The 18,199-nt window shown below is 41.3% G+C and overlaps 1 protein-coding gene across 1 annotated transcript in view; it reads right to left on the bottom strand.

The window, feature by feature from the left end:
• L3MBTL4 (L3MBTL histone methyl-lysine binding protein 4) overlaps positions 1-18,199 on the bottom strand; it is a 437,216-nt gene that overhangs the window by 344,802 nt on the left and 74,215 nt on the right. Inside the window, exon 4 of the mRNA XM_029064475.2 lies at positions 12,248-12,302. Coding sequence (XP_028920308.1) covers positions 12,248-12,302 — 55 coding nt within the window. The remainder of the gene's footprint in view (positions 1-12,247; positions 12,303-18,199) is intronic.

Raw genomic sequence — 18,199 nt, 5'->3', positions numbered from 1 at the left:
TTGCTACTGTAGTGCCAGCTTGCTAACTCTGCCTCGATCTTATCTACCTCGCTGCTAACCTCTTTGCCACATCCTCCCACTAGCCTGGAACTCCCTCCCCTTCCATATGTGCCACACCACCACTATCCTCACCTTCTAAGTCTTACTAAGGTCACACCTCCTCCAAGAAGTCTTCCCTGATTAAACCCTCTTTTCCCCACCCCTTCTCCCTTCTGTATTATCTAAGCACTTAGAAACACTCCCATGTATCTTTGGGAGCTTTGGGACATTTGGGATTCACCCTCCCTTTAGCTCCAAAGCACTTATATACATATCTATTAATTATTTATATTAATGTCTGTCTCCCCTCTAGAATGTAAGCTCATTGTGTGCAGGGAACATGTCTACCAACTCTGATGAAGTGAACTCTCCAAAATGCTTTGTACGGTGCTCAGCACATAGTAAGAGTTCAGTTAATACTACTGACTGACTGACTGACTGGCAGATAGTAAGTGCTGAACAATACCACAGTTATTATTATGAAAAAACCCAAATGCCCAAAACCTGACTCAGGAAATTAAATTTCAATGTACCCGGATTACAGAAATGATAGCAGAACTGTTAATAGACTCCTACCATTAGCCTGTAGCATTTGGTTTTCCCACTGGACTTTTCCATATAAAAATAACATTAGGAGCATCTCAAATTGAAAGCCATGGAAAGACAGTGGGAATGTGCAACAACTTTTATGCCAACGCATGATGACTTTCAAATGCAACCTAATGTACCTGAACTGTTATTCTGCCTAATGGAATAGTTATTCTCTTCCCTTATTGCCTTAGTTACAGAGAAGTAACAGACAGTTGGCCTTGGGTGATAACATATTTTAGGAGTTCACAGGGAATGGCACAGTTAATACAGAACAAAATAGAAGACAACACCAGGTTCATGGGAGTGTGTGTTCGGCTCTCAAATTTATTAAGCTACTCCTGCTGATTATCCACATCTCAATGCCCTGATAATAACACTAAAAATCGAAAGATAATCCAAGGAACAGTTGGGAAATTGCCTGCCATTTCCAACTATCCTTATGCGTTAACATCTACATGACGACACCTGCCTTTTGAATTTAGTTCAAGCCTTGCTAAGTTCAAATTAGTTTATCACAAATGGCTTACTGAAATAGCTGAGATTAGTCTATCATTTTCTTTCCAAGACCCTGCGTACAGGGAGAAAGCTGCAGATAAATGAAAGTACAACAACTGCAACCTTTAAGCTTGTTCTCTGTTTATCAGCACGAAACAGATACATAGCCACTGTTATGCCTCACATTATAATAAACATGTATCTGACTTGGAATTCTTGGACTGTTAAATGCCACTTTTTTAATGCATGTTTCTGTTCAAAGACCTAGATCTCAACAGACCCTTTGACCTGGCAACCACAACAACTGAAAACTGGTCAAATACAATTTACAAACAACTATGACCTTCTAGAGAATACTCTATTACATCTCAGGACCTCAAAATGAATAACAATGCACTTTCATACCTTATTTCTGAGATGTAATTTCACTGCATTTTTTAGAGGGATGGAAAATTAGGAATAAAATGTGCACATCATCAGGCTCCTGGATTCGTGATGAGGAAGCAGCATGGCCTAGTGGAAAAAGCGCAGGGCTTGGGAGTCACAGGACATGGGTTTCTAATCCCAGCTCTACCAACTGCTTGCTGTGTGACCTTGGGCAAAACACTTCATTTTTCTGTCCCTCTGCTTCTTCAATTTTCAAATGGGGATTAAATACCTGTGTGCCTTCCTACTTAGCACTTCCTACTTCCATGTGGGACAGGGCCATGTCTGATCTAATTAACCTGCATCTACCCCAGTGTTTAGAACAGTGTTTGACACATAGTAAGTACTTAACGCATACCATAGAAAAAAATGAAAATACAATTTGCGATTGCTGAATCTTCAATTCCAGCACCAATCATAAGGCTATTCCTCAAGGCATGGTTCTGATGAATTCTTTTGTATAATCTGGTTATCTCCTGCATGTCTAATTAAATTATGATGATGATGATGGTCCTTATTAAGTGCTAACAAAGCACTGAGGTAGATACAATACAATTAGATTAAATGTTGCTCCATCCCATGAGCGCTTAAAAGTCTAAGAGGGAGGGAGATGGAGAAGCTGAGGGCAGGGAAGTCAAGTGACTTTTCCGAGGCTAAAATGAAAGTAACCTGTGTTTTCTAACTCCCAATCAATCGATCAATCAATCAGTGGTATTTACTGAGACCTTCATGTGTTGAGGGCACTGTACTTGGGGAACACACTTACATTAATAATAATGTTGGTATTTATTAAGCGCTATGTGCCAAGCACTGTTCTAAGCGCTGGAGTAGACACAAGGGAATCAGGTTGTCCCACGGGGGGCTCACAGTCTTAATCCCCATTTTACAGATGAGGTAACTGAGGCACAGAGAAGTGAAGTGACTTGCCCACAGTCACACAGCTGACAAGTGGCAGAGCCGGGATTCGAACTCATGACCTCTGACTCCAAAGCCCGTGCTCTTTCCACTGAGCCACGCTTCTTACATTGTACTCCCAGTTTCATGCTCTGCTGCCATGCAAAAGCAATCTTTTAATCCAGGGATTAAGAGAACCATATTACCTACCTGCTTTTCAATAACAACTACAACTAGCAATATTTCGCTGTATGTCAAGCACAGACTAGGCATTTGGGAAATATAATAATAATGATGATAATAATGATGGTATTTGTTAAGCGCTTACTATGTTCCAGGCACTGTACAAAAGTATGCCTTATCAACCGCCGCACGAAACAAAAACTTCTCACTCTAGGCTTCAAGGCTCTCCATCACCTTGCCCCTCCTACCTCTCCTCCCTTTTCTCTTTCTACTGCCCATCCTGTAGGCTCCGCTTCTCTGCCACCCACTTACTCACCATCGCCCGTTCTCACCTATCCCACTGTCGACCCCTGGCCCATGTCCTCCCGCTGTCCTGGAATGCCCTCCCTCCTCATCTCCGCCAAACTAACTCTCTTCCCCTCTTCAAAGCCCTACTGAGAGCTCACCTCCCCCAAGAGGCCTTCCCAGACTGAGCTTCCCCTTTTCCCTCTGCTCCCTCTCTGCCTCCCCCTTCAACTCCCCTCAGCTAAGCCCCCTTTTCCCCCCATCCCTCTGCTCCCGCCCCTCTCCTTTCCCCTCCTCTCAGCACTGTGCTCGTCCGCTCATTTGTATATATTTTTATTACCCTATTTATTCTGTTAATGAGATGTACATCCCCTTGATTCTATTTATTGCTACTGTTTTTGTCTGTCTGTCTCCCCCGATTAGACTGTTAGCCCGTCAATGGGCAGGGATTGTCTCTATCTGTTGCCAAATTGTACATTCCAAATGCTTAGTACAGTGCTCTGCACATAGTAAGTGCTCAATAAATACTACTGAATGAATACTAAAGACCCTGGGGTGGATACAAGCAATATATAAAGAAAATATATAATGGAAGTGGAAGACACGGTCAGTCAGTCAATCATATTTACTGTGCACTTACTGGGTGCATAGCACTTTACTAAGCTCTTGGGAAAGCATAATATAACAATATAACAAACACAGTCCCCTCCCACAGTCTAGAGTCTAGAGTCTTTCAGTCTAGAGGTCCCAGCCTTAAGTTCCCTAACAAGCTAATGGGGAAGGTGAACACATAAGCTACTAATATATATGCCCCAGTATCTTCTGCCGCCTTCCCAATGTGCCTCTGCCTACGGACCATGAAGATCTGACTTGGAACAGCACTTTATCTTGACCAATTTTAGAACTCCGTGAGGGCTCTGGTCAAGACTGGACTTTGGAAAGCCTGGGAGGCTACATGCAGAGACCGCCTATCCAATGCGTCTTCCGACAGAAGGATGAGGCAGCATCAAGAGGGACACAGTCCCTGTCCCACATGGGGCTCACACTCTATCCTCATTTTACAGATGAGATAACTGAGGCACAGGGAAGTTAAGTTACTTTCCTAAGATCACACAATAGACTTGTTTGCAGAGCCAGGATTAGAACTCAGGTCTTTCTGACTCCCAGGTCCGTGCTCTATCCACTAAGCTTACACTGCTTCCTCATACCATTACCACTAAGAAATGCAGGTGGACAAATAAATCAGTAGCAAATGAACAGTAAAGGATGTAAGATGAATGAAAAGGGCTTGAAGTTGCCAAAAGGAAGGGTCGTCTGATGGTGGGAGCCAATCGAATTCCTCATGGAGAAAGGTGGCTTTGAAGGAAGATTATTCAGAAAGAAAACATAATGGGACAAGATCAGGCATAACTTTATATGCAGATAGGTATACAAATAAAAAAGATTTGTGTACTCTCACCTCTATGCATTTCAGTTCTTAGAACTAATTGGATTAGTATTGATTTCTTTATCTTGTCTCTGAGCTCAGAGTTGGCTGGGCAAAACTGGCTCATGCAAAACTTGAAGAAGAGTGAGGAAAAGGTGGGAGATGATCCCTGAGATCAAATCTCTGATTTGAGGGATTCAAGAACCCTTAAGGGCTTGAAAATACACATTTTGTTTTAAACTGTATAAAAATATTTTCTGAAGCTGGAGGTCTGATAAATTATGACGGGTGCTTATCACTGAAAAATTGGAATTTAAATAATCATGATTAGAGAAAAGGCGACCGAATATATTGATAAAATGCAGGGATAATCTAATTAATTTCTATGAAATGATAGCCCTTTTTGATGTAAGCTGTGGGGAATAGTTAACTCAGCTATGCATCTGAAATCCTGATATCTGAGCCAGTAAATATTAATTAGAATCATGACAGGCACTCAAGGCCCCATCTCTGTTTATGAGAAACTGGAAAAAAAATAGAGTGACTGAAGTTTCAATGTTCGTCTAATTAATAACAATAATGGCATTTGTTAAACCAGGGACTGTACTAAGCACTGGGGTGAACACGAGCAAGTCAGGTTGGACACAGTTCCTGTCAAACTTGGGGCTCACAGCCTTAATCCCCAGTTTACAGTTGAAGTAACTGAGGCCCAGAGACGTGAAGTGACTTCCCCAAGGTCACAGAGCAGACAAGTGGCAGAGTGGAGAAGCAGCGTGGCTCAGTGAAAAGAGTGTGGGCTTCGGAATCAGAGGTCATGGGTTCGACTCCCAGCTCTGCCACTTGTCAGCTGTGTGACTGTGGGCAAGTCACTTAACTTCTCTGTGCCTCAGTTACCTCATCTGTAAAATGGGGATTATCTGTGAGCCTCACGTGGGACAAACTGATTACCCTATATCTGCCCCAGCGCTTAGAACAGTGCTCTGCACATAGTAAGCGCTTAACAAATACCAACATTATTATTATTAGATGGGATGAGATCCCATGACCTTCTAACTCCCAGGTCTGTGCTCTATCCACTCTGCCATGCTGCTTTTCCGATTTTAGTGATGTTGTGAAGATATAACCAATGAAATCTGGTGGCAGAGTGACCAACCCCTCCACATACAGAAATGACTTTTAAATGGTATTCAAGTCCATGAAGAGTGGCTATAAAGGAGATCAATCGATGGTATTTATTGAGCACTTACTTTACTAAGCACTGGGGAAAGTATAATACAAGAGAATTGGTAGATGTGATTCGTGTAGACAAGGATGATGGTGATGGGGTAAAACTGTAGTAGAAGGGATAAGGTTAGACAGAGAATTTACTGGCAGGGAGGGTTAAAGCACCAGAATGGGTTAGTAATGGAGCCTGCAGAATTGTCTTCTTCTCTAGAGTTCTTTTGGAACAAGGACAATTTTTGTCTGACTGGGCAGACGTAACAACTTAGGTCTGCAGAAAAACCAAATGTAGTATTTGCCAGAGTAGAGAAGAATGAGGGATCATATAGCTGGTGATTTGTTGCCCTACATCACTGTTGGACTTCTTCCATGAGAGTTTATTGTTCAGAGTTGACAAGGCGCCTAAAAGTGTTGTTTTAGCTCTCCAGTCTGAACCTCCCTTCCCCAATCCTCCCCAGTCCCACTCAGCCTCCAATGGTGTAAAATGCAGCTAAATCATTATCTGAGAATTGGCCTTCCCTTCAACCCACTGTAAAGGGTTGCAGTCTTCTTGCACCTTGCCCCCTCCTATGTTTCTTGGCTAATTTCCTACTATAATCCAGAACGCTCGCTTCAGCCCTCTAAAACCAACATACTCACTATAACGCCATCTTGTCTATCTTGACTCCAACCCCTCACCCACGACCTGAATCTGGCCTGGACCTCCCTCCCAATTCATATCCAACAGACGATCATTATCCCCATCTTCATAGACTTATGGAAAACACATCTCCTCTAAGAAACCTTCCACAACTAAGCCATTTCCCCTACTCACTCTCTCTTCTGCATCACTCTTACACTTGGATCTGTACCCTTTATCAATCCATCCATCAATCAATCGTATTTTTTGACCATTTGCTATGTGCAGAGTGCTGAACTAAGCGCTTGGGAGACTACAGTACAAGTAGTACAAGCACACAGTCCTTGCCCACAACGAGCTTATAGTTTAGAGGGGGAGAGAGACATTTATATATATAAATAAATCATGGATATGTACATAAGTGCTGTGGGGGTGGGACAGGGGATGAATAAAGAAAGCAAGTCAGGGTGACACAGAAGGGAGTGGAAGAAAAAAAAAAGAGGGCTTAGTCAGGGAAGGCCCCTTGGAAGAGATGTTCCTTCAATAAGGCTTTGAAGCAGGAGTCTGTCGGATCTGAGGAGTGAGAGCATTCCAGGACAGAGGTAAGATATGGGCAAGGGGTCAGCAGCTAGACAGATGAAACTGAGGTACAGTGAGAAGGCTAGCATTAGAGGAGCAAAGTGTGCAGGCTGGATTGTAGTAGGAGAGTAGAGACGTGAGGTAGAAGGAGGCAAGGTGACTGTGGGCTTTAAAGCCAACGGTGAGGAGTTTCTATTTAATGTGGAGGAGAATGGGCAACCACTGGAGGTTCTTGAGGAGTGGAGAAAAATGGTCTGAACCTTTTTGTAGGAAAATGATCTGGGCAGCAGAGTAGAGTATGAACTGAAGTGAAGAGAGCCAGAAGGCAGGAAGGTCTACAGGAGGCTGACACAGTAATCACAGCAGGATAGGATAAGTGTTTGGATTAACGTGAAAGCAGTTTGGATGAAGACGAAGGGTGGATTTTAGCAATACTGTGATGGCTGAACAGCCAGGATTTAGTGATAGGGTATATGTGGGATGAATGAGATAGAGGAGTAAAGGATAATCAAGGATAATGCCAAGGTTAAGGGCTTGTGAGAGATGAAAGATGGTGGTGCTGTCTACAATGATGGGAAGGTCAGGAGAAGGACAGTGTTTGGTTGGGAAGATATGGAGTTCTGTTTTGGACAAGTTCAGTTCTAGGTGGCAGCAGCACATCTGAATAGAGGTGTCTTCAAGGCAGGAAGAAATGCAAGACTGCAGAGAGGGAGAGAGATCAGGGCTGGAGATAAAGTTTTATTCACCCCACCCTCAGCCACAAAGAATTCATTCAATCAAATTTACTGAAAGGTTACTATGTGAAAGCACTGTACTTACGTACATAGCCACAGTTTGTTTTAAATGTCTGTCACCGCTCTAGATTTTAAGCTCATTGTAGGCAGAGAACAAGCCCACCAACTCAGTCTTACTGCACACCACTGCACACTGCTAAGCACATAGTACAGTGTGCTGCACATGGTAAGCGTTCAATAAATACAACTGATTGATGGATAACCTTATAAGATTTCTTCCACTAAAATGATTTTCACATTCTAAAAAGGCCAACCTCTTGAACAAGAGTTTAGATAGGAGTCGCATTCATATTCCAATCCCTTTGCTGGGACTCAGAGCTGAAGTCACCTTCAAAGGGGGATTGAGACTGTGAGTCTCACGTGGTCCAAGATCTGTTTCTGCCACCACCTACTGTCTTCATTCTCATCCCAGTGCTCCCAGACTGAAGGAACACTGAACATTCCGGGCTTTCATAATCACCTCTCCTTTTTCCTCAGATACTTTCCACAGAAATTATTTTCCACACTTAGTTGCATCCCAGAGTGATTGCTTGGGAAAGGTTTGAGGAAAATCTATTTGAGTGATTTTCATTTTGCAAGGAAAGTAAAACTAATAAAAACCAAATCAGCTTTAAAGCTTTTACACTTCAAACCGAACCGGTCCGTGAGGTACAACTTCTTGCTTGAGTTTTAAGAACACTACAGAGTCACAAAATTATGAGGCGATGAAAAATTGCTGTTTTGTTCTTAAACACTCCAAGTTCCATCAGATCCTCATCTAAAACGTAATTGCTTAAAAACATCTCAAATGCTACAGCTTTCCTGATATCAACAAGGATTTAAGTGCCCGTAGGGTACAAGGCATTGTACAAAATGAGTTAACACAGAAACTGTTTACTGAGTGACTACCTCATTCTGCAGACAGCTGTACTGGACCCTGAGGATGACACAGAAAACAGAGAGAAAAGTACCTGCCCTCAAGGAACTCAGGAGCTAGGAAGAGGGGCACTTGTAGGAATTATTGTTCAATGGGGGCAGATTTCTGTATTATTCTGAGTAAAGTGGGCAGGATACAAGCAACAGGCAGTGGGTGGAATAAAAGTAAAATCTGTAGATTTCCAGGTGACCCATAGAATTCCTACTTCTAACTATTTTTAATGGCATTTGTTAAGTACTTACTATCTACCAGGAACTGTACTAAACCCCGGGATAGATGTGAGTTAATTAGGTTGGTCACAGATCCTGTCCCACATAGGGCTCACAGTCTTAATCCCCATTTTATGAATTAGTGACTTGCCCAAGGTCACACAGCAGATAAGTGGTGGAACTGATTAGAACCCAATCGCTTAACTTATCTGGGCCTCAGTTTCTTCATCTGTAATTTGGAAAGCCGATGCCAGTCTCCCTCCTATTTAGATGTGAGCCCTGCATAGATCATATTCTATGCCCAATTTGATTATCTTTTATCTACCCCAGCTCTTAGTACAGTGCTTGGCACATAAAAGACCTTAACAAATAGCACAACTATTATTGATTATTATTATTCTTGGTTGATACACTTTAGCCGGAAAGACCTCGTGATTTGCCAGAAAACTGAAAAAAAAAAATGATTTGGCAGAACTATCAGATTTTCCAAGTTCAATTTGGATGTAGAAAGATAAAAAACATCACAATGCAACATGCAATGTTAGAATTATCATTTGGGACCAAAATATTTATCAATTTAAGTATTTCATTGTGCATTTAAAAATGGTATTCATAAATCTCAGGAAAGGAAATTAACCAAGATGAAATCATTTTGGGATGTTTTTTCTGGACTCTACAGATATCTTTAAGTAGGAGAGTGAAGAGACTGCTCATTAAATCAATGAAGGAATTTTTTTGACTGACATTTTTCAAGAAAATAGTGTATGATCAAGAAAGTCAAATAGTTTTTTGCCTTTCCTCTGGGGAGAGCAATGCCATGAAGAAAACTCAGTCTGACACCACAGGGGAGAAAGCATACAAAATTTGGTACCACAGGAAATTGGTTAGGCAGAAAATATCAGTGGTTTCAATAGAAGTAACTCTTGTTTCCTTTTCTCCCACTCCCTTTGCGTTAACCTGATTTGGCCCCTTTATTCACCTCTCTCCTTCCATCCCCATAGCTTTTGTACATATAGGGAATTTATTTATATTAATGTCTGTCTCCCCCACTCTAGACTGTTAGCTTGTTGTGGGCAGGGAATGTTATATTGTTACACTGTAACTTCCCAAATGCTTAGTACAGTGCTCTACACGCAGTTAGCCCTGAATAAATACGTGACAGACTGACATGAACTGTGTCCAAACTGATTAGCTTCTTTCTACCCCAGTCCTTAGAACAGTGTGTGGCACATACTAAGTGATTAACAAATACCAAAAATTAAAAAATAAAAATAATCCAGAATATAGTAATCTGATCACACACCGACTTAAGGAAATTTCACTGTCTGACACTAAATCAATTAAAGTAATTGGCTTTTCTCAGGAAAATATTATAGAATGGTAGCAAAAAGCAACTATTATAATGAAATGAACTAGAGATGAAAGGGAATAACATCATATGCAAATCACAATTTACTTATGATGAGGAAAAGTTAGCAGAAAAATTACACCTGCTAAGGCCAGGCACATCCAAATTTGCCCAGGAATCTCCAGTGATTCATGACTAGAATGCATTTTACTAAACCTAAATGTCAAGATACATAATTACTAAAATTACTGCATCATACTTTACTTCTCAGCAAAGTACTAAGAGTTCTGCAAAACACATAAACCCAGAGCAGTAACTGCTGGCTTAGAGAAAAGAAGGTTTCTCTTGCTGGAAAAATCTTAGAATGAATATAACAAACCTACTATGTTATGGTGTCATGAGGAAATAACACGAAAAGCACCAAGCGTTAATCAATGGTACTTAATGAGTGCTTACTCAGTGTAGAGTACTGTACTAAACACTTGGGATAGTACAATACAACAGAGTTGGTAGACATGTTCCCTCCCAATCACAAGCTTTTTCCTATGACTCACAGTTAAACTCATTTTGGGGGTTTTACTTTCCCCATTTTTAGCTATGTCAATCATCTTTTTAAAATGTATCAAACTAGAATCGAGCATTTTCCCAGTTTTGCCTTAAGTGAGAAACAGTGTGTCCTAGTGGAAAGAGCCACTTGTCTGCCATTTGACCTAGGAGAAGTTCAAGAAGTTCAAGAAGATTTTTTTCTTTTTTTTCCTTCACTTCTCTGTGGCTCAGTTACCTCATCTGTAAAATGGGTATTAAAACCGTGGGGAGAGTCGTGGTCTTGGTGTATATAGAGGGGAGGGAGTTCCAGGCCAGTGGGAGGATGTGGGGAAGGGGTTGGTGGTGAGATCACATGGCAGATTTTGAAACCACTGCTTTAGTTCTTCAAATGAATCCAATTAATTAACGGGTCTTTTAGTTACTCTTAAAATTATGTTTTAGACGCAATTAAGTTTGCCTATTATGGATAATAATAATACCACCAAGATAGTATTGTAACTGATAATTCTTTTCAATTTTTTGGCTACTTTCATTTGACAAAGATAGCTCGATTGCTACTTAAACCACTGATGGGGTTACTGCTTGGACTGTAGAATTTTTGCACAAGGTGAAAATAAATATATGTTATCATGTTGCATTAGAGTATAATACAAAACATACTTTTAATGATTATTGTTAAGCACTTACAATGTGCCATGTAGTGTCCTATACCCTGGGGTAGATACAAGACAATCAGGTTGGACTTAGTCCATATCCCGAATGGGGCTAATACTCTTAATCTCCATTTTACAGATGAAAAAACTGAGGAACAGAGAAGTTAAGTGACTTGTTCAAGGTCAAACAGCAAACAAGCAGCGTGGCTCAATGGAAAGATCCTGGGCTTGGGATTCAGAGGTCGTGGGTTCTAATCCTGGCTCTGCCACTTGTCAGCTGTATGACTTTCAGCAAGTCACTTCACTTCTTGGTGCCTCAGTTACCTCATCTGTAAAATCGGGATGAAGACTGTGAGACCCATGTGGGACCAACCTATTACCTTGTGTCTACACCAGCACTTAGAACAGTGCTTGGCACATAGTAAGCACTTAACAAATACCATAATAATAATAATTATTATTATTATTAAGTGGCAGAGCCAGGTTTAAAACCCAGGTCCTCGGACTTCCAAGACTGCGCTCATTCGGTTACTCCACATTTCCTGCATAAAAAAGAATCATTTATATTAATATCTGTCTCCCCCTGAGACTGTAAGCTTTCTATGGGCAGGGAACATGTTTATCAAATCCACTGAACCGTACTCTCTTAACCACTTAGTACAGTGCTCTGCACACAGTAAACACTCAATAAATACATAAACTCAATAAATATTGATTGATTGATGTGACTTGAATTATTAATTTTCTTTACCTTGAAATGTCAAAAGAATAAAAAATATACCCATAACACTTTTAAATAAGCAAAAAAGAATTTATTTGTTGAACCATTTCCTTGTGTGCATGTACCAGAATCTTGGCCACTGAAGGAAAAAAAAAAAAACCCTAAGCTAGATTTCGTACAGAAATTTTACAAATTAGTAGAATTAAATAAAATTTAGATTTTGGATTTTGCTACAGTTTTAAATAATATTAATAATTATTTTATTATTAATAATAATAATAATGAACTGCAATCAGAATTACCATCACAGGAAGAAGCCATATTACCCATCTGCTTCTTTTCTTCTTCACTTTGCACCTATGAGACAGAAAACTTCCAGTTAACATAGCATTTCTGGATAGTTTTTACCAAAAAAACCCTAAACATTGAATTTTATCAGTGCAAGAATAATGTTCATGGGCAGCAGTTTGTTTGGGGGAACATTCTATTCATTGGATCAGTTAATACAGCTGCTTGATACAATTTCCTGATATGAATTCCAATGATTTATTTTGGCTTCTGGATCTTTGGTCTTCCTAATTCCCTCTTCCCCACAGCTAATGCATTCTTTCTGCCAATTCATAAAATGCACCGGTCAATCAGTTGTATTTACTGAGCGCTGACTGTGTGCAGAGCACTGTACTAAGCACTTGGGATAGTAGAATACAATGATAAACAGACACAATGTCCACAATGAGCTTTCAGTCTAGAGGGGCAGGGAAGGGAGGTATCTTAAGAAAACAACTACAACCACTCAATCGATAAATGATATTTACTGAATGCTTACTGTGCGCAGAGCACCGTACTAAGTGCTTGGGAAAGCAATACTAATGTTGGTATTTGTTAAGTGCTTACTATGTGCAGAGCACTGTTCTATGTGCTGGGGTAGATACAGGGTCACCAGGTTGTCCCACATGGGGCTCACAGTCTTAATCCCCATTTTCCAGATGAGGTAACAGACACAGAGAAGTTAAGTGACTTGCCCACAGTCACACAGCTGACAAGCGACAGAGCTGGGATTAGAACTCATGACCTCTGACTCCCAAGCCCGTGCTCCTTCCACTGAGCCACGCTGCTTCTCCATTTGGTAGACACATTCCCTGCCCACCACAATCCAAATTGACTATCAATTTTAACTTATTTGTAATGCAGATCTCAGTTGTACAGAAGCACTGAAGATATTTGTTCAGGGAGGAATCCAGGGGTGATGTTGGATGGATGGCTTTTAAAGCCCTGTAATGGAATCATCCACACAAAATATCTTTGGCTTCCTTTTTATCCCCTCCTGCCGGGTGGACCAATATCACAAAAGATAAAAGCACAGCTCTAATTTGAGTCTTTTGTCTCCCTTGCTACTACAAATCTTCATGTACCCCAAAAACCTGAGAGAAAAATAAATGGCATAAAAAGATAAAAGGCACAAGAATGGGCAATAATGCACTAGTCTTGTGTCCACAAGGAGTTTGACTTTAATCCGAACCTAATGGGTTCCCTGGGAATTAGTGAACTGCTGTCAATCCCAAAGGGGTGTTTTCTACCCCCAATGTGTGGCTTCTTCCCACCTAAAGACTTTAATTCAGAACACCGCCCGGATCTCTGAACGAAAAACTTCCTGCGGCACATCTGAAACTGGGACAAAATTGGCACTGGGGAGGTGATGAACTCGTGCCGCAACAGATTCCCAACTTCCCTGTGTTAGCAAATCGTTTTTGGCAGCGTTGAACATTCCCCTAGAGAAAGGTATCATCCAGTCTCATTGTCGCTCAGATAAGGACACAGAAATAACATGTCAGATTCACGTTTCTCCATTCAACAGTGAAGTTCGGCCAGCCAACGAAATAAGCTTCATGTAATAATAATAATAATAATAATAATAATAATGATAACAATGGTATTTGCTAAGCTTTTGCTATGCACCAAATAAAGTTCTATCACTTGGGTAGATTCAAGTTAATCAAGTTGGGCACAGTCCCTGTCCCAGATGAAGCTCACAGTCTTAACGCCCATTTTACAGATGAGGTAACTGAGGCACAGAGAAGTGAAGCCACTTGCCCAAGGTTTCACAGCAGACAAGTGGGGGAGGCAGGATTACGACCCAGACCCTTCTGATTCCCAGGTCCCCGTTCTATCTGCTTTCGCATTTTGCTTTGATTGCTCCAACCTGGGAAAAATTTATTGCCTCAGTCCTCGTTCGGCTCATTTTTTCTCTCAGTAGCGGAATTTAGTAGCTACCCCAAAAATGTTTCAGCCCATTTTAATTTGTTCACTGCATTCCAGACCACTCTGTCCTCCTACTCTGATCGCTTATCCCTCGTAGTGGATAGGTGATGAAAGCTGAATGGAGAGATGATTAATGATTTAATAGGTCTGCACAATATAAATGCATATTGCAAATAACTGGAAGAAATTTAAAAAAAAAACTTAAGGGAAGAAAAAGTGGTCCCAGTAGCTTTTATCCTTACCTGTGTATGGTCAAGAGAGTAGGGTGCAATATGTTAGTTTTGAAACTGGAGAACAAATTTCAGAATATCTCTCTGCACAAATAAATCCTACTAGAAAAGGTGAATACAATTTGCATAATGTAGTCCCAAGCAAAGGATTTTAAAGAAACATAAATTCTTGCCATGGAACAGAAAAATATCCATCCACTGACTAACAATTTAGTTGTTCTAAAAAGGGGACTGATAGGTGGGAAAAAATGGCAAGGGTCCTAAGGTTCCATTTCCCCAGCTGCACACAATAAATCTTGTTCCATAGAGCTGCTTCATCTTTTTTTTTTCCCTAACTAATCAACGGCTCCATTTCATAAAACCTATGAGAAGGAGCAAAATAAAGATAATCAGCAGATTATGAGTAGTTTGAGTGACAGACACCATCTAATTCTTATCCTGATATTCTTTCCAGGATTTAGTACAGTGCTTTGCTCACAGTAAGCATTTAAATACTATAACCACTATTTCTACTACTATTACTGCTTTACACACAGTAAGCGCTCAATAAATCCAACTGAATTAATATTAATGTTGATTTGTTTGTGGCAATCATGCCACCATCGTGGCAGTGAAAGAAAACTTTCCCTTCGCTTTACTCCCTTGATAACCAGGACCACCCTGCCCAGGAATTGAGAATTTTATTGGTGCGGCTTCTCTTTCCAACTTCCCTGACATCCTTGCCTCACAGGGTGCTGCACAATGGCCTCATGAACTGTGGAAAATACTGAAAGCCAATTTAATCAATCTATTAACATAAATGGTAACCCAAAGCTGACCCCATGTTTTTGATACACCTTCCTCTTTCCCTTCAGCTCCCAGACAAAGTAGGTCACCGAGAATCGGTGGAGACTAGAAATGCAGAAAGGCATTTAACCCTTCATTCACCATGCTTGGAAATTTAAGAGCTCATCCCTGCTGCTCTACCTGTTCGCCTGAATCTTGCGAAGGAAAAGCATGATGGAAAAGGCAACATCGAAAACATTTGAGTCCCGAACTGAGAAACATCTATTCACCCTTCCTTCTGTGTCACCTATGCACTTGGATCTATATCCTTAAGCACTTAATATTCTCCCTACTCATCAGCACTTATGTACATGTCACTATAACCCAATTTGCTTCTCTCCACCCCAGCACTTAGTACAGTGCCTGGAAAATAGTAAGTGCTTAACAAACATCAGAATTATTATTATTCTTATCATCAATCATCAAATGCATCTGTTGAGGACTTCCTGTGTGCAGAGCACTGTTCTATGCTCCTGGGAGAGTGCAATACAATAGAATTGCACAGTATGCTCTGCACATAGTAAGTTCTTAATATATACGACTGAATGAATGAATGAGTTGGTGGACCCACCAAGCCTCTTTGAAATGTATTTTAATGTCTGTCTCCCCCTATAGACTGCAAACTCCTTGTAGGCAGGAAACAGTCCTCTAGACTGTAAACTCATTGTAGGTAGGGGATGTGTCTTCCAACTCTGTTATATTGTTTTCTCTCAAGCACTTAATACCATGTTCTGCACACAGTAAATGCTCAATAAATTCAATTGATTGATGGAAACAGGTCTACCAACTTTACTGAACTTTACTCTCCCAAATGTCAAATACAGTACTCGGCATACAGGTGAGCACTCAAAAAATACAAATGATAGATTGATAAGGGAGATTTCCCTTTGTATTTATTAACATTTGGGCAAAATGGTAAGAAAAGATGTAGTCCCTAATCCTTCCCTCTCCTTCTGTCTAGCAGAAGCCTTGTGGGTTTTTTTGTATTTGTTGGTGTGTCTAAATGTCCTTTTGTTCCTGGGAATCCTTCCACTTGTAGGTCTAAGGTGGATGGGATTAGAGGCTGAGAGTTGGGCTTTATGTGTGGATACGGGTTTACCATTAATAAGGTATCTTTAACTGTAAACGACAACGCTCTCTTTTTCTTCATATGTGTGTGTGTGTGTGTGTGTGTGCAACGTACATATTTACATACATACACAAACTCTCTACAGTATATAGGCCTTGTCTATTATCCTGTAGAGAACAACAGCCCGAATTAGGTTATGTGCACATATGTGCTTAGTAAATACTTTCCAAGGAAAGTGAAGAGGTAGCAGTGTGGTCCAGATGAAGTCACACAAAGAAGTCTCTCAATCGTATGAAAAAATAATTTACAATGGAACAAATACACTTCAGGATATCAGTATTATTTTTGTATTTCAAGGCACATAATCAATGCTCAAAACACTACCATCTCCCCTCAACCCTCTTGTTTTCCTGGCCCTCCAGCCTCTCAGCCCACTAACCCACAGTCAGTCAGCTAGTCAGTCACTCAAATTTACTGAGTGTTTACTATGTGCAGAGCACTTATGCATTGGGAGAGTACAATATAACAAAATAATAAACATATTCCCTGCCCACAGTGAGCTTACAGCCCTGAATCACCTCCACGATACACTTTCCTCTGATCCTATGCTTGGACTTTGGAGCACTCCTGATAGAAATTCAGATAACTGGCTGATGCTATCCATCAGAAATTCATCCTCACCTGTTTTAATTTTTCCCTTTCCTCCACCAGGCAACTTTATTACTCCATTCTTATTGACTCCAAATCTACCTACACATCAAACAAAAACTCCTCACCATTGGCTTTAAAACACTTGATAACCACACCCCCTCCTACCTCACCTTACTACTCTCCTACTACAACCCAGCCCACACACTTCATTCCTCTAATACTAACCTTCTAGCTGTACCTCGAGCTCATCTATCTCATTCATTTAGTATTTATTAAGCGCTTACTATGTGCAGAGCACTGTACTAAGCCCTCGGAATATACAATCTGGCAACAGATAGAGACAATCCCTGCCCAATGACTGGCTTACAGTCTAATCGGGGGAGACAGATGGACAAAACAAAACAACATAAACATGATAAATAGAATCAAGGGGATGTACAGTTCATTTACAAAATAAATAGGGTAATAAAAATATATACAAATGAGCATAGTGCTGAGGAGAGGGGAAGGGAGAGGGGGAGGAGAAGAGGGAAAGGGGCCTTAGCTGAGGGGAGGCGAAGGGGGGAAGGAGGGAAGCAGAGAGCAGAGGGGGAGCAGAGAGTGAGCAGAGGGAGCAAAGGGAAAAGGGGAAGCTCAGTCTGGGAAGGCCTCTTGGAGGAGGTGAGCTCTCATTAGGGCTTTGAAGTGGGGAAGAGAGTTAGTTTGGTGGAGGTGAGGAGGGAGGGCATTCCAGGACAGTGGGAGGACGTGGGCCAGAGGTCGACAGCAGGATACGCGTGAACGGGGGACAGTGAGGAGGTGAGCGGCAGAGAAGCGGAGCATGCGGGGTGGGGAGTAGAAAGAGAGAAGGGAGGTGAGGTAGGAGGGGGCAAGGTGATGGAGAGCCTTGAAGCCCAGAGTGAGAAGTGTTTGTTTCATGCGGAGGTTGATAGGTAACCCCTGGAGGCTTTTAAGGAGGGGAGTGACATGCCCAGAGCATTTCTGCAGGAAGATGATCCGGGCAGCGGAGTGAAGAATAGACTGGAGTGGGGAGAGACAGGAGGAAGGGCGGTCACAGAGAAGTCTGACACAATAATCCAGCCGGGAAATTATGAGAGCTTGTACCAGTACAATAGCCGTTTGGAAGGAGAGGAAAGGGCGGATCTTGGCGATATTGTAAAGGTGAGACAGGCAGGCATTGGTGACAGATTGGATGTGTGGGGTGAATGAGAGAGCAGTCA

This window comes from Ornithorhynchus anatinus, chromosome 5, assembly GCF_004115215.2.
Source record: "Ornithorhynchus anatinus isolate Pmale09 chromosome 5, mOrnAna1.pri.v4, whole genome shotgun sequence".
NCBI lineage: Eukaryota > Metazoa > Chordata > Mammalia > Monotremata > Ornithorhynchidae > Ornithorhynchus > Ornithorhynchus anatinus.
This window is presented reverse-complemented; position numbering and strand designations above follow the sequence as displayed.